We start from the raw sequence: 22953 nt of genomic DNA, 5'->3' as shown, positions 1-22953 counted from the left end.
AGAGTGAGGATTGTACGAGGAGAAGATAAAGGAGGATGAGGGAGAGACTATGAAGAGTGAGGAGTGTACAAGGAGAAGATAAAGGAGGATGAGGGAGAGAATATGAAGAGTGAGGAGTGTACAAGGAGTGAGGAGTGTAGGAGGAGAAGATAAAGGAGTAAGAGGGAGAGACTATGAAGAGTGAGGAGTGTACAAGGAGTGAGGAGTGTAGGAGGAGAAGATAAAGGAGTAAGAGGGAGAGACTATGAAGAGTGAGGAGTGTACGAGGAGAAGATAAAGGAGTGAGAGTGAGAGACTATGAAGAGTGAGGAGTGTACGAGGAGTGAAGAGTGTAGGAGGAGATGATAAAGGAGTAAGAGGGAGAGACTATGAAGAGTGAGGAGTGTACGAGGAGAAGATAAAGGAGTAAGAGGGAGAGACTATGAAGAGTGAGGAGTGTACGAGGAGAAGATAAAGGAGTAAGAGGGAGAGACTATGAAGAGTGAGGAGTGTACAAGGAGAAGATAAAGGAGGATGAGGCAGAGACTATGAAGAGTGAGGAGAGTACGAGGAGAAGATAAAGGAGGATGAGGGAGAGACTATGAAGAGTGAGGAGAGTACGAGGAGAAGATAAAGGAGTAAGAGGGAGAGATTATGAAGAGTGAGGAGTGTACGAGGAGAAGATAAAGGAGGATGAGGGAGAGACTATGAAGAGTGAGGAGAGTACGAGGAGAAGATAAAGGAGGATGAGGGAGAGACTATGAAGAGTGAGGAGTGTACGAGGAGAAGATAAAGGAGTAAGAGGGAGTGACTATGAAGAGTGAGGAGTGTACGAGGAGAAGATAAAGGAGGATGAGGGAGAGACTATGAAGAGTGAGGAGTGTACAAGGAGAAGATAAAGGAGGAAGAGGGAGAGAATATGAAGAGTGAGGAGTGTACGAAGAGAAGATAACGGAGTGAGAGTGAGAGACTATGAAGAGTGAGGAGTGTACAAGGAGTGAGGAGTGTAGGAGGAGAAGATAAAGGAGTAAGAGGGAGAGACTATGAAGAGTGAGGAGTGTACGAGGAGAAGATAAAGGAGGATGAGGGAGAGACTATGAAGAGTGAGGAGTGTACGAGGAGAAGATAAAGGAGTGAGAGTGAGAGACTATGAAGAGTGAGGAGAGTACGAGGAGAAGATAAAGGAGGATGAGGGAGAGACTATGAAGAGTGAGGCGTGTACGAGGAGAAGATAAAGGAGTGAGAGTGAGAGACTATGAGGAGTGAGGAGTGTACGAGGATAAGATAAAGGAGTAAGAGGGAGAGACTATGAGGAGTGAGGAGTGTACGAAGAGAAGATAAAGGAGTGAGAGTGAGAGACTATGAAGAGTGAGGAGTGTACGAGGAGAAGATAAAGGAGTAAGAGGGAGAGACTATGAAGAGTGAGGAGTGTACGAAGAGAAGATAAAGGAGTAAGAGGGAGAGACTATGAAGAGTGAGGAGTGTACGAGGAGAAGATAAAGGAGTAAGAGGGAGAGACTATGAAGAGTGAGGAGTGTACGAGGAGAAGATAAAGGAGTAAGAGGGAGAGACTATGAAGAGTGAGGAGTGTACGAGGAGAAGATAAAGGAGTAAGAGGGAGAGACTATGAAGAGTGAGGAGTGTACGAGGAGAAGATAAAGCAGGAAGAGGGAGAAACTATGAAGAGTGAGGAGTGTACGAGGAGAAGATAAAGGAGTAAGAGGGAGAGACTATGAAGAGTGAGGAGTGTACGAGGAGAAGATAAAGGAGTGAGAGAACATGAAGAGTGAGGAGTGTACGAGGAGAAGATAAAGGAGGATGAGGGAGAGACTATGAAGAGTGAGGAGTGTACGAGGAGAAGATAAAGGAGGATGAGGGAGAGAATATGAAGAGTGAGGAGTGTATGAGGAGAAGATAAAGGAGGATGAGGGAGAGACTATGAGGAGTGAGGAGTGTAGGAGGAGAAGATAAAGGAGTAAGAGGGAGCGTCTATGAAGAGTGAGGAGTGTACGAGGAGAAGATAAAGGAGTGAGAGTGAGAGACTATGAAGAGTGAGGAGTGTACGAGGAGAAGATAAAGAAGGATGAGGGAGAGACTATGAAGAGTGAGGAGTGTACGAGGAGAAGATAAAGGAGTAAGAGGGAGAGACTATGAGGAGTGAGGAGTGTACGACGATAAGATAAAGGAGTAAGAGGGAGAGACTATGAGGAGTGAGGAGTGTACGAGGAGAAGATAAAGGAGTAAGAGGGAGAGACTATGAAGAGTGAGGAGTGTACGAGGAGAAGATAAAGAAGGATGAGGGAGAGACTATGAAGAGTGAGGAGTGTACGAGGAGAAGATAAAGGAGTGAGAGTGAGAGAATATGAAGAGTGAGGAGTGTACGAGGACAAGATAAAGGAGTGAGAGTGAGAGAATATGAAGAGTGAGGAGTGTACGAGGAGAAGATAAAGGAGTAAGAGTGAGAGAATATGAAGAGTGAGGAGTGTACGAGGACAAGATAAAGGAGTAAGAGGGAGCGTCTATGAAGAGTGAGGAGTGTACGAGGAGAAGATAAAGGAGGATGAGGGAGAGACTATGAAGAGTGAGGAGTGTTCGAGGAGAAGATAAAGGAGTAAGAGGGAGAGACTATGAAGAGTGAGGAGTGTACGAGGAGAAGATAAAGGAGTAAGAGGGAGCGTCTATGAAGAGTGAGGAGTGTACGAGGAGAAGATAAAGGAGGATGAGGGAGAGACTATGAAGAGTGAGGAGTGTACGAGGAGAAGATAAAGGAGTGAGAGTGAGAGACTATGAAGAGTGAGGCGTGTACGAGGAGAAGATAAAGGAGTGAGAGTGAGAGACTATGAGGAGTGAGGAGTGTACGAGGATAAGATAAAGGAGTAAGAGGGAGAGACTATGAGGAGTGAGGAGTGTACGAAGAGAAGATAAAGGAGTGAGAGTGAGAGACTATGAAGAGTGAGGAGTGTACGAAGAGAAGATAAAGGAGTAAGAGGGAGAGACTATGAAGAGTGAGGAGTGTACGAGGAGAAGATAAAGGAGTAAGAGGGAGAGACTATGAAGAGTGAGGAGTGTACGAGGAGAAGATAAAGGAGTAAGAGGGAGAGACTATGAAGAGTGAGGAGTTTACGAGGAGAAGATAAAGGAGTAAGAGGGAGAGACTATGAAGAGTGAGGAGTGTACGAGGAGAAGATAAAGCAGGAAGAGGGAGAAACTATGAAGAGTGAGGAGTGTACGAGGAGAAGATAAAGGAGTAAGAGGGAGAGACTATGAAGAGTGAGGAGTGTACGAGGAGAAGATAAAGGAGTGAGAGAACATGAAGAGTGAGGAGTGTACGAGGAGAAGATAAAGGAGGATGAGGGAGAGACTATGAAGAGTGAGGAGTGTACGAGGAGAAGATAAAGGAGGATGAGGGAGAGAATATGAAGAGTGAGGAGTGTATGAGGAGAAGATAAAGGAGGATGAGGGAGAGACTATGAGGAGTGAGGAGTGTAGGAGGAGAAGATAAAGGAGTAAGAGGGAGCGTCTATGAAGAGTGAGGAGTGTACGAGGAGAAGATAAAGGAGTGAGAGTGAGAGACTATGAAGAGTGAGGAGTGTACGAGGAGAAGATAAAGAAGGATGAGGGAGAGACTATGAAGAGTGAGGAGTGTACGAGGAGAAGATAAAGGAGTAAGAGGGAGAGACTATGAGGAGTGAGGAGTGTACGACGATAAGATAAAGGAGTAAGAGGGAGAGACTATGAGGAGTGAGGAGTGTACGAGGAGAAGATAAAGGAGTAAGAGGGAGAGACTATGAAGAGTGAGGAGTGTACGAGGAGAAGATAAAGAAGGATGAGGGAGAGACTATGAAGAGTGAGGAGTGTACGAGGAGAAGATAAAGGAGTGAGAGTGAGAGAATATGAAGAGTGAGGAGTGTACGAGGACAAGATAAAGGAGTGAGAGTGAGAGAATATGAAGAGTGAGGAGTGTACGAGGAGAAGATAAAGGAGTAAGAGTGAGAGAATATGAAGAGTGAGGAGTGTACGAGGACAAGATAAAGGAGTAAGAGGGAGCGTCTATGAAGAGTGAGGAGTGTACGAGGAGAAGATAAAGGAGGATGAGGGAGAGACTATGAAGAGTGAGGAGTGTACGAGGAGAAGATAAAGGAGTAAGAGGGAGAGACTATGAAGAGTGAGGAGTGTACGAGGAGAAGATAAAGGAGTAAGAGGGAGCGTCTATGAAGAGTGAGGAGTGTACGAGGAGAAGATAAAGGAGTAAGAGGGAGAGACTATGAGGAGTGAGGAGTGTACGACGATAAGATAAAGGAGTAAGAGGGAGAGACTATGAGGAGTGAGGAGTGTACGAGGAGAAGATAAAGAAGGATGAGGGAGAGACTATGAAGAGTGAGGAGTGTACGAGGAGAAGATAAAGGAGGATGAGGGAGAGACTATGAAGAGTGAGGAGTGTACGAGGAGAAGATAAAGGAGTAAGAGGGAGAGACTATGAAGAGTGAGGAGTGTACGAGGAGAAGATAAAGAAGGATGAGGGAGAGACTATGAAGAGTAAGGAGTGTACGAGGAGAAGATAAAGGAGTAAGAGGGAGAGACTATGAAGAGTGAGGAGTGTACGAGGAGAAGATAAAGAAGGATGAGGGAGAGACTATGAAGAGTGAGGAGTGTACGAGGAGAAGATAAAGGAGTGAGAGTGAGAGAATATGAGGAGTGAGGAGTGTAGGAGGAGAAGATAAAGGAGTAAGAGGGAGAGACTATGAAGAGTGAGGAGTGTACGAGAAGAAGATAAAGGAGTAAGAGGGAGAGACTATGAAGAGTGAGGAGAGTACGAGGAGAAGATAAAGGAGTAAGAGGGAGAGACTATGAAGAGTGAGGAGTGTACGAGGAGAAGATAAAGGAATGAGAGTGAGAGAACATGAAGAGTGAGGAGTGTACGAGGAGAAGATAAAGGAGTAAGAGGGAGAGACTATGAAGAGTGAGCAGTGTACGAGGAGAAGATAAAGGAGGATGAGGGAGAGAATATGAAGAGTGAGGAGTGTACGAGGAGAAGATAAAGGTGTAAGAGGGAGAGAATATGAAGAGTGAGGAGTGTACGAGGAGAAGATAAAGGAGGATGAGGGAGAGACTATGAAGAGTGAGGAGTGTACAAGGAGAAGATAAAGGAGGATGAGGGAGAGAATATGAAGAGTGAGGAGTGTACAAGGAGTGAGGAGTGTAGGAGGAGAAGATAAAGGAGTAAGAGGGAGAGACTATGAAGAGTGAGGAGTGTACAAGGAGTGAGGAGTGTAGGAGGAGAAGATAAAGGAGTAAGAGGGAGAGACTATGAAGAGTGAGGAGTGTACGAGGAGAAGATAAAGGAGTGAGAGTGAGAGACTATGAAGAGTGAGGAGTGTACGAGGAGTGAAGAGTGTACGAGGAGAAGATAAAGGAGTGAGAGTGAGAGAATATGAGGAGTGAGGAGTGTAGGAGGAGAAGATAAAGGAGTAAGAGGGAGAGACTATGAAGAGTGAGGAGTGTACGAGAAGAAGATAAAGGAGTAAGAGGGAGAGACTATGAAGAGTGAGGAGAGTACGAGGAGAAGATAAAGGAGTAAGAGGGAGAGACTATGAAGAGTGAGGAGTGTACGAGGAGAAGATAAAGGAGTGAGAGTGAGAGAACATGAAGAGTGAGGAGAGTACGAGGAGAAGATAAAGGAGTAAGAGGGAGAGACTATGAAGAGTGAGGAGTGTACGAGGAGAAGATAAAGGAGTAAGAGGGAGAGACTATGAAGAGTGAGGATTGTACGAGGAGAAGATAAAGGAGGATGAGGGAGAGACTATGAAGAGTGAGGAGTGTACAAGGAGAAGATAAAGGAGGATGAGGGAGAGAATATGAAGAGTGAGGAGTGTACAAGGAGTGAGGAGTGTAGGAGGAGAAGATAAAGGAGTAAGAGGGAGAGACTATGAAGAGTGAGGAGTGTACAAGGAGTGAGGAGTGTAAGAGGAGAAGATAAAGGAGTAAGAGGGAGAGACTATGAAGAGTGAGGAGTGTACGAGGAGAAGATAAAGGAGTGAGAGTGAGAGACTATGAAGAGTGAGGAGTGTACGAGGAGTGAAGAGTGTAGGAGGAGAAGATAAAGGAGTAAGAGGGAGAGACTATGAAGAGTGAGGAGTGTACGAGGAGATGATAAAGGAGTAAGAGGGAGAGACTATGAAGAGTGAGGAGTGTACAAGGAGTGAGGAGTGTAGGAGGAGAAGATAAAGGAGTAAGAGGGAGAGACTATGAAGAGTGAGGAGTGTACAAGGAGTGAGGAGTGTAAGAGGAGAAGATAAAGGAGTAAGAGGGAGAGACTATGAAGAGTGAGGAGTGTACGAGGAGATGATAAAGGAGTAAGAGGGAGAGACTATGAAGAGTGAGGAGTGTACGAGGAGAAGATAAAGGAGTAAGAGGGAGAGACTATGAAGAGTGAGGAGTGTACGAGGAGAAGATAAAGGAGTAAGAGGGAGAGACTATGAAGAGTGAGGAGTGTACAAGGAGAAGATAAAGGAGGATGAGGCAGAGACTATGAAGAGTGAGGAGAGTATGAGGAGAAGATAAAGGAGGATGAGGGAGAGACTATGAAGAGTGAGGAGAGTACGAGGAGAAGATAAAGGAGTAATAGGGAGAGATTATGAAGAGTGAGGAGTGTACGAGGAGAAGATAAAGGAGGATGAGGGAGAGACTATGAAGAGTGAGGAGAGTACGAGGAGAAGATAAAGGAGGATGAGGGAGAGACTATGAAGAGTGAGGAGAGTACGAGGAGAAGATAAAGGAGGATGAGGGAGAGACTATGAAGAGTGAGGAGAGTACGAGGAGAAGATAAAGGAGTAAGAGGGAGAGACTATGAAGAGTGAGGAGTGTACGAGGAGAAGATAAAGGAGTGAGAGTGAGAGACTATGAAGAGTGAGGAGTGTACGAGGAGTGAAGAGTGTAGGAGGAGATGATAAAGGAGTAAGAGGGAGAGACTATGAAGAGTGAGGAGTGTACGAGGAGAAGATAAAGGAGTAAGAGGGAGAGACTATGAAGAGTGAGGAGTGTACGAGGAGAAGATAAAGGAGTAAGAGGGAGAGACTATGAAGAGTGAGGAGTGTACAAGGAGAAGATAAAGGAGGATGAGGCAGAGACTATGAAGAGTGAGGAGAGTACGAGGAGAAGATAAAGGAGTAAGAGGGAGAGATTATGAAGAGTGAGGAGTGTACGAGGAGAAGATAAAGGAGGATGAGGGAGAGACTATGAAGAGTGAGGAGAGTACGAGGAGAAGATAAAGGAGGATGAGGGAGAGACTATGAAGAGTGAGGAGAGTACGAGGAGAAGATAAAGGAGGATGAGGGAGAGACTATGAAGAGTGAGGAGAGTACGAGGAGAAGATAAAGGAGGATGAGGGAGAGACTATGAAGAGTGAGGAGAGTACGAGGAGAAGATAAAGGAGTAAGAGGGAGAGATTATGAAGAGTGAGGAGTGTACGAGGAGAAGATAAAGGAGGATGAGGGAGAGACTATGAAGAGTGAGGAGAGTACGAGGAGAAGATAAAGGAGGATGAGGGAGAGACTATGAAGAGTGAGGAGTGTACGAGGAGAAGATAAAGGAGTAAGAGGGAGAGACTATGAAGAGTGAGGAGAGTACGAGGAGAAGATAAAGGAGTAAGAGGGAGAGACTATGAAGAGTGAGGAGTGTACGAGGAGAAGATAAAGGAGTAAGAGGGAGAGACTATGAAGAGTGAGGAGTGTACGAGGAGATTTACCATTTTTTCCACAGAAGCTGCGGTTGAATCCCTGGTGACAGATTTCCTTGGCTCCATCTTCTGTGGTTCCATGGTAAAGGGTCCTCTCGATGGCCGTCTGGGGGCTCCGTCTCCGCAGGCTTTGCTTTTTCAGCTGGTATTGGTTGTACAGCAGAGGGTTTTGCACCTTTTGCACCTGAAGAAGCCCAATACATATAATATAGAATGTGGTGTATGGACTGTTACATGTAACCTATAGATCCAGGCGCATCACATGGAGACTTACCTGAAGGACCTCAGTGTCAGATGTTTGTTCATATAATGTGCTGAGGAAGGGACGGACCACTCTGGTGTATTCTTCTGAGGTCTCGGCCACAGGGATGAGAACTGCCATCTGCTGTGGCTGTAGAGTCACGAGCCGGTCGCCCACATGTAGTGCCTTCAGGATTTGGGACAGTTCCTCCTGGCATCTCTGAGGCTGTTGTAAGAATCCCTGTATGTGCACCTGGCCATCATACTCTGTGATTGTCACCTGGTGCTTCTTCTCCAGAGAGCTCAGGATCTCCATTTTACGTGGGAAGTTGTGGACTCCATCCAGGGTCATGGTGCTCAGGTTTCCTGATATGGCCTTCCGAAGGGCAGCACATGCCACCACAAGGCTGGTCTCATCTCCTGCCAGGACTGTTAGTTGAGCAATGTCCAAGGCTTTTGCCATTTCATCTCCAACTTCCTCTTGAGCAGAAGATGTCCCATCATCAGCCCATGGATGTCTCAGAGACATTTCAAGTGCTCTTTGTAAAGGAACCTCTTCCTCCTGAAAGTCTTGATCCCTCAGAGATTGTTGTAGAGCTCGCTGGAGGTCCTCATCCTCCATTGCTGCGCCTCGGGTGTCCATGGACATCTGGATGGCTAGGAGCAGCTGTGCTTCTTCATCCAGTTCTCTATTCTGGAACTCATCTCTTGACATCTTGCACACCTGCTCCAGCTCCTCGTCCTCAGGGGAGTCGGTGTATAGATCTAGGTCCTCGTCTTCTGGCTTTAGGTTTAATTCGCTGCTTGTGGCCATAATTTTTCCTTTGTCTTCTTCACCCTGTGATGTCTTCAGAAGAGAAGCAAATGCCTTTATGTCCTCTGAGGAGAAATAATTAAAAAAAACTGATAAAGGTTACAAATCCAGATACTCAGGATTACCCCAAAAAGCATCACATACACAAGCCCCGGGGGGGGGGGGGACATGGCAGCAGGATTAATGGAGACCACCAGTTGGGGGCACGGTAGAGACTTTCTATAATGGCTGATGACTGATATCTCTGCTTCTTCATATAGAGCTGAGGCATAGAGGGCACAGAGATCTTTAACGTGTATATAGAAGACAGCAATAACGGAGGGCAGTAAGACACAGGAAGACATGATTCCTCATAACCCGCACACATGTAACAGCCCTGCCAAAGCAGTCATTGCGAAATATTGCTCCTATTAGGTGGGTATCCGTCCATAAAGCCTGATCACCTCTGTGCGCCATCTACTGTCTACAACTGTTAACGCAGCTGTATAATATTTGCCTGGGAAGGGAGGGTTTACCTGTTAACCAATGAGAATTGTTTTTAAGGGGTTTTCCCACCAATCAAGTTAACTTGCTGATCAGTGGTGGTCCCACAGATCTCAAGAACTGGGGTCTGAGGTGCTTCCGTTGGACCCTGTGTCGCTCAAGGGGTTGAGTGGAGCAGGCAGCTGTGCATGTTCCTGCTGCTCTATTCATCTCTATGGATCAGATGGACATTGCTGAGCGCCTAGTCCAGACCTTCTGCCGTCCTCTTCCTCCTCTGCACCATTTTTTATGTGGCAGATGTGCACTGTTATCTACACATTCCCCTGCACACTGGGGCTCATTTACTAAGGGGTCGTGCTGCTCAGTTTTGTCGAGCTGTGGACCTTTCTGGGGGATTACACGGCTTGCACAGGTATTTAAGTGTCTGTGCCGGAATATTGGCGCATGCAATTATTTTATTGCGCAGCTGCTCTGCTTCCATGTGACACAATTTTAACACAGGATTTAACATTCAAATAGTGTTGCAAGCCGAAGCACTTACATGCACCAGGAAGAAGAAGGTGAACTCTGGGGACCTGAGCGGGGAAGCGACACATGCAGGATATCGGGTGCAGGATCTTAGTGACTCCTCGCACAGCGCATTATACACGGCCAATGCACATACATGCACCAGGAAGAAGAAGGTGAACTCTGGGGACCTGAGCGGGGAAGCGACACGTGCAGGATATCGGGTGCAGGATCTTAGTGACTCCCCGCACAGCGCATTATACATGGACAATGCACTTACATGCACCAGGAAGAAGGTGAACTCCAGGGACCTGTGCGGGGAAGTGACACATGCAGGATATCGGGTGCAGGATCTTAGTGACTCCCCGCACAGCGCATTATACACAGACAATGCACTTACATGCACCAGGAAGAAGAAGGTGAACTCCAGGGACCTGAGCGGGGAAGTGACACATGCAGGATATCGGGTGCAGGATCTTAGTGACTCCCCGCACAGCGCATTAAACACGGACAATGCACTTACATGCACCAGGAAGAAGAAGGTGAACTCCGGGGACCTGAGCGGGGAAGCGACACATGCAGGATATCAGGTGCAGGATCTTAGTGACTCCCCGCACAGCGCATTATACACGGACAATGCACTTACATGCACCAGGAAGAAGAAGGTGAACTCTGGGGACCTGAGCGGGGAAGCGACACATGCAGGATATCAGGTGCAGGATCTTAGTGACTCCCCGCACAGCGCATTATACACGGACAATGCACTTACATGCACCAGGAAGAAGAAGGTGAACTCCGGGGACCTGAGCGGGGAAGTGACACATGCAGGATATCGGGCGCAGGATCTTAGTGACTCCTCGCAGAGCACATTATACACGGACAATGCACTTACATGCACCAGGAAGAAGAAGGTGAACTCCAGGGACCTGAGCGGGGAACCGACACATGCAGGATATCGGGTGCAGGATCTTAGTGACTCCCCGCACAGCGCATTATACACGGACAATGCACTTACATGCACCAGGAAGAAGAAGGTGAACTCTGGGGATCTGAGCGGGGAAGCGACACATGCAGGATATCGGGTGCAGGATCTTAGTGACTCCCCGCACAGCGCATTATACACAGACAATGCACTTACATGCACCAGGAAGAAGAAGGTGAACTCCGGGGACCTGAGCGGGGAAGTGACACATGCAGGATATCGGGTGCAGGATCTTAGTGACTCCCCGCAGAGCGCATTATACACAGACAATGCACTTACATGCACCAAGAAAAGAAGGTAAACTCCGGGGACCTGAGCGGGGAAGTGACACATGCAGGATATCGGACGCAGGATCTTAGTGACTCCCCGCACAGCGCATTATACACGGACAATGCACTTACATATATCAGGAAAAAGAAGGTAAACCCCGGGGACCTGAGCGGGGAAGCGACACATGCAGGATATCGGATGCAGGATCTTAGTGACTCCCCGCACAGCGCATTATACACGGACAATGCACTTACATGCACCAGGAAGAAGAAGGTGAACTCTGGGGACCTGAGCGGGGAAGCGACACATGCAGGATATTGGGCGTAGGATCTTAGTGACTCCCTGCACAGCGCATTATACACGGACAGTGCACTTACATGCACCAGGAAGAAGAAGGTGAACTCCAGGGACCTGAGCGGGGAAGCGACACACGCAGGATATCGGGCACAGGATCTTAGTGACTCCCCGCACAGCGCATTATACACGGACAGTGCACTTACATGCACCAGTAAGAAGAAGGTGAACTCCGGGGACCTGAGCGGGGAAGCGACACACGCAGGATATCGGGGCGCAGGATCTTAGTGACTCCCCGCACAGCACATTATACACAGACAATGCACTTACATGCACTAGGAAGAAGAAGGTGAACTCTGGGGACCTGAGCGGGGAAGTGACACATGCAGGATATCGGGTGCAGGATCTTAGTAACTCCCTGCACAGCGCATTATACACGGACAATGCACTTACATGCACCAGGAAGAAGAAGGTGAACTCCGGGGACCTGAGCGGGGAAGCGACACACGCAGGATATCGGGGCGCAGGATCTTAGTGACTCCCCGCACAGCACATTATACACAGACAATGCACTTACATGCACCAGGAAGAAGAAGGTGAACTCTGGGGACCTGAGCGGGGAAGCGACACATGCAGGATATCGGGCGCACGATCTTAGTGACTCCCCGCACAGCACATTATACACGGACAATGCACTTACATATATCAGGAAAAAGAAGGTAAACTCCGGGGACCTGAGCGGGGAAGCGACACATGCAGGATATCGGGCGCAGGATCTTAGTGACTCCCCGCACAGCGCATTATACACGGACAATGCACTTACATGCACCAGGAAGAAGAAGGTGAACTCTGGGGACCTGAACGGGGAAGCGACACATGCAGGATATCGGGTGCAGGATCTTAGTGACTCCCCGCACAGCGCATTATACACGGACAATGCACTTACATGCACCAGGAAGAAGAAGGTGAACTCTGGGGACCTGAGCGGGGAAGCGACACATGCAGGATATTGGGCGTAGGATCTTAGTGACTCCCTGCACAGCGCATTATACACGGACAGTGCACTTACATGCACCAGTAAGAAGAAGGTCAACTCTGGGGACCTGAGCGGGGAAGCGACACATGCAGGATATCGGGTGCAGGATCTTAGTGACTCCCCGCACAGCGCATTATACACGGACAATGCACTTACATGTACCAGGAAGAAGAAGGTGAACTCCAGGGACCTGAGCGGGGAAGCGACACACGCAGGATATCGGGCACAGGATCTTAGTGACTCCCCGCACAGCGCATTATACACGGACAGTGCACTTACATGCACCAGTAAGAAGAAGGTGAACTCCGGGGACCTGAGCGGGGAAGCGACACACGCAAGATATCGGGTGCAGGATCTTAGTGACTCCCCGCACAGCGCATTATACACGGACAATGCACTTACATGCACCAGGAAGAAGAAGGTGAACTCTGGGGACCTGAGCGGGGAAGTGACACATGCAGGATATCGGGCGCAGGATCTTAGTGACTCCCTGCACAGCGCATGATACATGGACAATGCACTTACATGCACCAGGAAGAAGAAGGTGAACTCCGGGGACCTGAGCGGGGAAGTGACACATGCAGGATATCGGGCGCATGATCTTAGTGACTCCCCGCACAGCGCATTGTACATGGACAATGCACTTACATGCACCAGGAAGAAGAAGGTGAATTCCGGGGACCTGAGCGGGGAAGCGGCACATGCAGGATATCGGGCGCAGGATCTTAGTGACTCCCCGCACAGCGCATTATACACGGACAATGCACTTACATGCACCAGGAAGAAGAAGGTGAACTCCAGGGACCTGAGCGGGGAAGTGACACATGCAGGATATCGGGTGCAGGATCTTAGTGACTCCCCGCACAGCGCATTATACACGGACAATGCACTTACATGCACCAGGAAGAAGAAGGTGAACTCCGGGGACCTGAGCAGGGAAGCGACACATGCAGGATATCGGGGCAGGATCTTAGTGACTCCCCGCACAGCACATTATACATGGACAATGCACTTACATGCACCAGGAAGAAGAAGGTGAACTCCAGGGACCTGAGCGGGGAAGCGACGCGCAGGATATCGGGGGCAGGATCTTAGTGACTTCCCGCACAGCGCATTATACACGGACAATGCACTTACATGCACCAGGAGCTCTGGGGACCTGAGGGGGGAAGCGACACATGCAGGATCTCCAGTGGGAAAATAAGTAAATGAGTCCCAATGTGCAGAATAATGTGTATATAAAGGAGCATCTCCTGCTGTCTCACCCGAGAGTGATCCCCGTCCATCAGGTCTTCTCCTGCTGTCTCACCCGAGAGTGATCCCCGTCCATCAGGCCTTCTCCTGCTGTCTCACCAGGTAGTGATCCCCGTCTGTCAGGCCTTCTCCTGCTGTTTCACCAGGGAGTGATCCCCTTCCATCAGGCCTTCTCCTGCAGTCTCACCTGAGAGTGATCCCCGTCTGTCAGGCCTTCTCCTGCTGTCTCACCAGGAGTGATCCTCGTCCATCAGGCCTTCTCCTGCTGTCTCACCAGGGAGTGATCCCCGTCCATCAGGCCTTCTCCTGCTGTCTCACCTGAGAGTGATCCCCATCCATCAGGCCTTCTCCTGCTGTCTCACCTGAGAGTGATCCCCATCCATCAGGCCTTCTCCTGCTGTCTCACCAGGGAGTGATCCCCGTCCATCGGGCCTTCCCCTGCTGTCTCACCAGGGAGTAATACCCGTCCATCAGGCCTTCTCCTGCTGTCTCACCAGGGAGTGATCCCCGTCCATCAGGCCTTCTCCTGCTGTCTCACCCGAGAGTGATCCCCGTCCATCAGGCCTTCTCCTGCTGTCTCACCCGAGAGTGATCCCCGTCCATCAGGCCTTCTCCTGCTGTCTCACCAGGGAGTGATCCTCGTCCATCAGACCTTCTCCTGCTGTCTCACCAGGGAGTGATCCTCGTCCATCAGGCCTTCTCCTGCTGTCTCACCTGGGAGTGATCCCCGTCCATCGGGCCTTCTCCTGCTGTCTCACCAGGGAGTAATCCCCGTCCATCAGGCCTTCTCCTGCTGTCTCACCAGGGAGTGATCCCCGTCCATCAGGCCTTCTCCTGCTGTCTCACCAGGGAGTGATCCCCGTCCATCAGGCCTTCTCCTGCTTTCTCACCAGGGAGTGATCCCCGTCCATCAGGCCTTCTCCTGCTGTCTCACCAGGGAGTGATCCTCGTCCATCAGGCCTTCTCCTGCTGTCTCACCAGGGAGTGACCCCCATCCATCAGGCCTGCTCCTAATGTCTCACCCAAGAGTGATCCCCGTCCATCAGGCCTTCTCCTGCTGTCTCACCAGGGAGTGATCCCCGTCCATCAGGCCTTCTCCTGCTGTCTCACCAGGGAGTGATCCTCGTCCATCAGGCCTTCTCCTGCTGTCTCACCCGAGAGTGATCCTCGTCCATCAGGCCTTCTCCTGCTGTCTCACCAGGGAGTGACCCCCATCCATCAGGCCTGCTCCTGATGTCTCACCCAAGAGTGATCCCCGTCCATCAGGCCTTCTCCTGATGTCTCACCAGGGAGTGATCCCGGTCCATCGGGCCTTCTCCTGCTGTCTCAACAGGGAGTGATCCCCGTCCATCAGGCCTTCTCCTGCTGTCTCACCAGGGAGTGATCCCCGTCCATCAGGCCTTCTCCTGCTGTCTCACCAGGGAGTGATCCTCATCCATCAGGCATTCTCCTGATGTCTCACCCAAGAGTGATCCCCGTCCATCAGGCCTTCTCCTGCTGTCTCAACAGGGAGTGATCCCCGTCCATCAGGCCTTCTCCTGCTGTCTCACCCGAGAGTGATCCCTGTCCATCGGGCCTTCTCCTTCTGTCTCAACAGGGAGTGACCCCCGTCCATCAGGCCTTCTCCTGATGTCTCACCCAAGAGTGATCCCCGTCCATCAGGCCTTCTCCTGCTGTCTCACCAGGGAGTGATCCTCGTCCATCAGGCCTTCTCCTGCTGTCTCACCAGGGAGTGATCCTCGTCCATCAGGCCTTCTCCTGCTGTCTCACCCGAGAGTGATCCTCGTCCATCAGGCCTTCTCCTGCTGTCTCACCAGGGAGTGACCCCCATCCATCAGGCCTGCTCCTGATGTCTCACCAAAGAGTGATCCCCGTCCATCAGGCCTTCTCCTGATGTCTCACCAGGGAGTGATCCCGGTCCATCGGGCCTTCTCCTGCTGTCTCAACAGGGAGTAATCCCCGTCCATCAGGCCTTCTCCTGCTGTCTCACCAGGGAGTGATCCCCGTCCATCAGGCCTTCTCCTGCTGTCTCACCAGGGAGTGATCCTCGTCCATCAGGCATTCTCCTGATGTCTCACCCAAGAGTGATCCCCGTCCATCAGGCCTTCTCCTGCTGTCTCACCAGGGAGTGATCCCCGTCCATCAGGCCTTCTCCTGCTGTCTCACCCGAGAGTGATCCCTGTCCATCGGGCCTTCTCCTTCTGTCTCAACAGGGAGTGACCCCCGTCCATCAGGCCTTCTCCTGATGTCTCACCCAAATGTGATCCCCGTCCATCAGGCCTTCTCCTGCTGTCTCAATAGGGAGTGATCCTCGTCCATCAGGCCTTCTCCTGCTGTCTCACCAGGGAGTGATCCCTGTCCATCAGGCCTTCTCCTGCTGTCTCACCAGGGAGTGATCCTCGTCCATCAGGCCTTCTCCTGCTGTCTCACCAGGGCGTGATCCCCGTCCATCAAGCCTTCTCCTGCTGTCTCACCAGGGAGTGATCCTCGTCCATCAGGCCTTCTCCTGCTGTCTCACCAGGGAGTGATCCCTGTCCATCAAGCCTTCTCCTGCTTTCTCACCAGGGAGTGATCCCCGTCTGTCAGGCCTTCTCCTGCTGTCTCACCCGAGAGTGATCCCCGTCCATCAGGCCTTCTCCTGCTGTCTCACCAGGGAGTGATCCCCGTCCATCAGGCCTTCTCCTGCTGTCTCACCAGGGAGTGATCCTCGTCCATCAGGCATTCTCCTGATGTCTCACCCAAGAGTGATCCCCGTCCATCAGGCCTTCTCCTGCTGTCTCACCAGGGAGTGATCCCCGTCCATCAGGCCTTCTCCTGCTGTCTCACCCGAGAGTGATCCCCGTCCATCGGGCCTTCTCCTTCTGTCTCAACAGGGAGTGACCCCCGTCCATCAGGCATTCTCCTGATTTCTCACCAGGGAGTGATCCCCGTCCATCAGGCCTTCTCCTGCTGTCTCACCAGGGAGTGATCCTCGTCCATCAGGCCTTCTCCTGCTGTCTCACCAGGGAGTGATCCCCGTCCATCAAGCCTTCTCCTGCTGTCTCACCAGGGAGTGATCCTCGTCCATCAGGCCTTCTCCTGCTGTCTCACCAGGGAGTGATCCCTGTCCATCAAGCCTTCTCCTGCTGTCTCACCAGGGAGTGATCCCCGTCCATCAGGCCTTCTCCTGTTGTCTCACCAGGGAGTGATCCCTGTCCATCAGGCCTTCTCCTGCTGTCTCACCAGGGAGTGATCCCTGTCCATCAAGCCTTCTCCTTCTGTCTCACCAGGGAGTGATCCCCGTCCATCGGGCCTTCTCCTGCTGTCTCACCAGGGAGTGACCCCTGTCCATCAGGCCTTCTCCTGCTGTCTCACCTGAGAGTGATCCCCGTCCATCGGGCCTTCTCCTGCTGTCTCACCTGAGAGTGATCCCCGTCCATCAGGCCTTCTCCTGCTGTCTCACCAGGTAGTGATCCCCGTCCATCAGGCCTTCTCCTGTTGTCTCACCAGGTAGTGACCCCCGTCCATCGGGCCTTCTCCTGCTGTCTCACCCGAGAGTGATCCCCGTCCATCAGGCCTTCTCCTGCTGTCTCACCAGGTAGTGATCCCCGTCCATCAGGCCTTCTCCTGCTGTCTCACCAGGGAGTGATCCCCGTCCATCAGGCCTTCTCCTGCTGTCTCACCAGGGAGTAATCCCCGTCCATCAGGCCTTCTCCTGCTGTCTCACCTGAGAGTGATCCCCGTCCATCAGGCCTTCTCCTGCTGTCTCACCAGGTAGTGACCCCCGTCCATCAGGCCTGCTGCAGCTCTGACTACATACAGAGTTTACCTTAGATTTCTGCCAAAGCAGCTTCTCCCTTCTTCAGCCCAAGTTTTCTAACCTGGTCTGTGAGCTTCTCCTCCTCTGTTACGGAGGATCCTGGGAATGTCTCTGGGATCTGCTCACAATCTCATTTCGCTCATGGTCTCTGTTGTCAGGGATCCAGAATGCAGGAGATGAATGTAGGAGGGACAGACATGTCTGGGGGGCTCAAGGTGCAGCGTACAAGCCCCCCGGTCTGCACCAGAGCCCCCTGCGAGGCAGGATGGACGCTTGGTCTACAGGGAAAAGCTGGACAGGTAGTGACGGATACGAGGACAGGACTTAGCAGATGGCAGGGGGAAGTTCGGAGTCAGAGACTGGGTCAGGAACAAACTGTCCGGGAGACACAAATTGGGCTGAGACCTAATACTCTAGCAAAGTCTAATGGATCAGGATTTATAGCCCATCCCACAGATTAGATCATGTGACCTAAGACTGCAATGGAGAGAACGAGCCACCAGGGGGAGTTCAGCAAGTCATTCCCAAATTTGCCTCTAGAGGAAGTCAGAATGCAGAATAGTGACCCCACTTACCTATGTCTGCAGAATAGTGACCCCCACTTACCTATGTCTGCAGAATAGTGATCCCCACTTACCTATGTTTGCAGAATAGTGACCCCCACTTACCTATGTCTGCAGAATAGTGACCCCACTTACCTATGTCTGCAGAATAGTGACCCACACTTACCTATGTCTGCAGAATAGTGACCCCCCACTTACCTATGTTGCAGAATCCTGACCCCCACTTACCTATGTCTGCAGAATAGTGACCCCACTTACCTATGTCTGCAGAACAGTGACCCCCCACTTACCTATGTCTGCAGAATAGTGACCCCCCACTTACCTATGTTGCAGAATCCTGACCCCCACTTACCTATGTCTGCAGAATAGTGACCCCACTTACCTATGTCTGCAGAATAGTGACCCACACTTACCTATGTCTGCAGAATAGTGACCCCCCACTTACCTATGTCTGCAGAATAGTGATCCCCACTTACCTATGTTTGCAGAATAGTGACCCCCACTTACCTATGTCTGCAGAATAGTGACCCCACTTACCTATGTCTGCAGAATAGTGACCCACACTTACCTATGTCTGCAGAATAGTGACCCCTCACTTACCTATGTTGCAGAATCCTGACCCCCACTTACCTATGTCTGCAGAATAGTGACCCCCACTTACCTATGTCTGCAGAACAGTGACCCCCCACTTACCTATGTCTGCAGAATAGTGACCCCCACTTACCTATGTTTGCAGAATAGTGACCCCCACTTACCTATGTCTGCAGAATAGTGATCCCACTTACCTATGTCTGCAGAATAGTGACCCCCCCACTTACCTATGTCTGCAGAATAGTGACCCCCACTTACCTATGTCTGCAGAATAGTGATCCCCACTTACCTATGTTTGCAGAATAGTGACCCCCACTTACCTATGTCTGCAGAATAGTGACCCCACTTACCTATGTCTGCAGAATAGTGACCCACACTTACCTATGTCTGCAGAATAGTGACCCCCCACTTACCTATGTTGCAGAATCCTGACCCCCACTTACCTATGTCTGCAGAATAGTGACCCCACTTACCTATGTCTGCAGAACAGTGACCCCCCACTTACCTATGTCTGCAGAATAGTGACCCCCCACTTACCTATGTTGCAGAATCCTGACCCCCACTTACCTATGTCTGCAGAATAGTGACCCCACTTACCTATGTCTGCAGAATAGTGACCCACACTTACCTATGTCTGCAGAATAGTGACCCCCCACTTACCTATGTTGCAGAATCCTGACCCCCACTTACCTATGTCTGCAGAATAGTGACCCCACTTACCTATGTCTGCAGAACAGTGACCCCCCACTTACCTATGTCTGCAGAATAGTGACCCCCCCACTTACCTATGTTGCAGAATCCTGACCCCCACTTACCTATATCTGCAGAATAGTGACCCCACTTACCTATGTCTGCAGAATAGTGACCCACACTTACCTATGTCTGCAGAATAGTGACCCACACTTACCTATGTCTGCAGAATAGTGACCCCCCACTTACCTATGTTGCAGAATCCTGACCCCCACTTACCTATGTCTGCAGAATAGTGACCCCCACTTACCTATGTCTGCAGAACAGTGACCCCCCACTTACCTATGTCTGCAGAATAGTGACCCCCACTTACCTATGTTTGCAGAATAGTGACCCCCACTTACCTATGTCTGCAGAATAGTGATCCCACTTACCTATGTCTGAAGAATAGTGACCCCCCCCCACTTACCTATGTCTGCAGAATAGTGACCCCCACTTACCTATGTCTGCAGAATAGTGATCCCCACTTACCTATGTTTGCAGAATAGTGACCCCCACTTACCTATGTCTGCAGAATAGTGACCCCACTTACCTATGTCTGCAGAATAGTGACCCACACTTACCTATGTCTGCAGAAAAGTGACCCCCCACTTACCTATGTTGCAGAATCCTGACCCCCACTTACCTATGTCTGCAGAATAGTGACCCCACTTACCTATGTCTGCAGAACAGTGACCCCCCACTTACCTATGTCTGCAGAATAGTGACCCCCCACTTACCTATGTTGCAGAATCCTGACCCCCACTTACCTATGTCTGCAGAATAGTGACCCCCACTTACCTATGTCTGCAGAATAGTGACCCACACTTACCTATGTCTGCAGAATAGTGACCCCCCACTTACCTATGTCTGCAGAATAGTGATCCCCACTTACCTATGTTTGCAGAATAGTGACCCCCACTTACCTATGTCTGCAGAATAGTGACCCCGCTTACCTATGTCTGCAGAATAGTGACCCACACTTACCTATGTCTGCAGAATAGTGACCCCCCACTTACCTATGTTGCAGAATCCTGACCCCCACTTACCTATGTCTGCAGAATAGTGACCCCCACTTACCTATGTCTGCAGAATAGTGACCCCCACTTACCTATGTTTGCAGAATAGTGCCCCCCACTTACCTATGTCTGCAGAATAGTGATCCCACTTACCTATGTCTGCAGAATAGTGACCCCCCCACTTACCTATGTCTGCAGAATAGTGACCCCCACTTACCTATGTCTGCAGAATAGTGACCCCCACTTACCTATGTCTGCAGAACAGTGACCCCCCACTTACCTATGTCTGCAGAATAGTGACCCCCCACTTACCTATGTTGCAGAATCCTGACCCCCACTTACCTATGTCTGCAGAATAGAGACCCAACTTACGAAAAACGGGAAAGTCCCGTCAAAATCGGGACGGTTGGGAGCTATGCTTACCTATGTCTGCAGAATAGTGACCCCCCACTTACCTATGTCTGCAGAATAGTGACCCCACTTACCTGTGTCTGCAGAATAGTGACCCACACTTACCTGTGTCTGCAGAATCGTGACCCCCCCACTTACCTATGTCTGCAGAATAGTGACCCCACTTATCTATGTCTGCAGAATAGTGACCCCATTTACCTATGTCTGCAGAATAGTGACTTCACTTACCTATGTCTTCAGAATAGTGACTTCACTTACCTATGTCTTCAGAATAGTGACCCCACTTACCTATGTCTGCAGAATAGTGACCCCCACTTACCTATGTCTGCAGAATAGTGACCCCACTTACCTATGTCTGCAGAATAGTGACCCCCACTTACCTATGTCTGCAGAATAGTGACCCCATTTACCTATGTCTGCAGAATAGTGACTTCACTTACCTATGTCTGCAGAATAGTGACCCCCACTTACCTATGTCTGCAGAATAGTGACCCCCACTTACCTATGTCTGCAGAATAGTGACCCCACTTACCTATGTCTGCAGAATAGTGACCCCCACTTACCTATGTCTGCAGAATAGTGACCCCATTTACCTATGTCTGCAGAATAGTGACTTCACTTACCTATGTCTGCAGAATAGTGACCCCCACTTACCTATGTCTGCAGAATAGTGACCCCACTTACCCATACCTCCCAACATTTGTGAAAAAGAAAGAGGGACAAAATGGCGGCACGCGTAGCGATCCCCCTAAGCCACACCCCCAATCACTCCCTGGCCACGCCCCAAATTTTAGCCATATTAAAATAATAAAAATCATCTCAATAAAAAAAAAAAAGAATTATCCTCATTGGGATTTGAACCCAGAACCTGCAGTGTCCATGTACAATAATAACACAGCGCCTCAACCAACTGAGCTATAATCTCTGTGATTAACCAGGTGGAGAATTTTGGTAACTAAGAACTATATACTGCTGTGGTATATAGGGAGGGATCTTCTCAGATTATTGTAATTATTGAGACTATTATTATTATTATTATTATTATTATTATTGAGATGATTATTATTATTTTTACCATTATTAATAATCATCTCCATAATAATAAAATGTATAATAATAATAATAATAATAATAGTCTCAATAATTACAATAATAATCTCTGAGAAGATCCCTCTCTATATATCAGTGCATTAGTCTGTGTCACAGTGTAAATGGCAGATAACATGTCTTACTTACCAGAAATCCTCAGCTCTGTATCACTGGGCTTATAGCTCAGTTAGTTAAGCTCCTGTCTATGGTGCAGAGGGTCCCAGGTTCGAATCTCAGCCTGGCCAAAACTTTATTTAATTTAATTATATAAAGAGCTTGTGTCTGGGGAAGCCCTGGAGACCATATATGGACAGATACTGATCTGAGCTGATGACGTGGTCCCTGCTCTCTGCTAAGCCGACACTTCTCTGAAAAGGATTCCCTGCCCGGTGTCTGCTCTGGGGAAGCCTAGGAGATGCAGTGACCATATATGGACAGATACTGATCTGAGCTGATGACGTGGTCCCTGCTCTCTGCTAAGCCGACACTTCTCTGAAAAGGATTCCCTGCCCGATGTCTGCTCTGGGGAACCCTAGGAGATGCAGTGACCATATATGGACAGATGCTGATCTGACCTGATGACGTGGTCCCTGCTCTCCGCCAAGCCGACACTTCTCTGAAAAGGATTCCCTGCCCGATGTCTGCTCTGGGGAACCCTAGGAGATGCAGTGACCATATATGGACAGATGCTGATCTGAAGCTGATGACGTGGTTCCTGCTCTCTGCTAAGCCGACACTTCTCTGAAAAGGATTCCCTGCCCGATGTCTGCTCTGGGGAACCCTAGGAGATGCAGTGACCATATATGGACAGATGCTGATCTGAAGCTGATGACGTGGTTCCTGCTCTCTGCTAAGCCGACACTTCTCTGAAAAGGATTCCCTGCCCGATGTCTGCTCTGGGGAACCCTAGGAGATGCAGTGACCATATATGGACAGATGCTGATCTGAGCTGATGACGTGGTCCCTGCTCTCAGCTAAGCCGACACTTCTCTGAAAAGGATTCCCTCCCAATGTCTGCTCTGGGGAACCCTAGGAGATGCAGTGACCATATATGGACGGATGGAGATCTGACCTGATGACGTGGTCCCTGCTCTCCGCTAAGCCGACACTTCTCTGAAAAGGATTCCCTCCCGATGTCTGCTCTGGGGAACCCTAGGA

The 22953-nt window shown here is 49.9% G+C and overlaps 1 protein-coding gene across 1 annotated transcript in view; it reads right to left on the bottom strand.

The window, feature by feature from the left end:
* PARP10 (poly(ADP-ribose) polymerase family member 10) overlaps nucleotides 1-22953 on the bottom strand; it is a 103769-nt gene that overhangs the window by 20175 nt on the left and 60641 nt on the right. The window contains exons 8-9 of the mRNA XM_072131863.1: nucleotides 7989-8833; nucleotides 7724-7898 (exon numbers count right to left, since the gene is read on the bottom strand). Coding sequence (XP_071987964.1) covers nucleotides 7724-7898; nucleotides 7989-8833 — 1020 coding nt within the window. The remainder of the gene's footprint in view (nucleotides 1-7723; nucleotides 7899-7988; nucleotides 8834-22953) is intronic.

The sequence above is a fragment of the Engystomops pustulosus genome, unplaced genomic scaffold (assembly GCF_040894005.1).
Source record: "Engystomops pustulosus unplaced genomic scaffold, aEngPut4.maternal MAT_SCAFFOLD_157, whole genome shotgun sequence".
NCBI lineage: Eukaryota > Metazoa > Chordata > Amphibia > Anura > Leptodactylidae > Engystomops > Engystomops pustulosus.
Note: the sequence above shows the minus strand (reverse complement) of the source record. Positions and strands in the feature narration are given on the sequence as shown.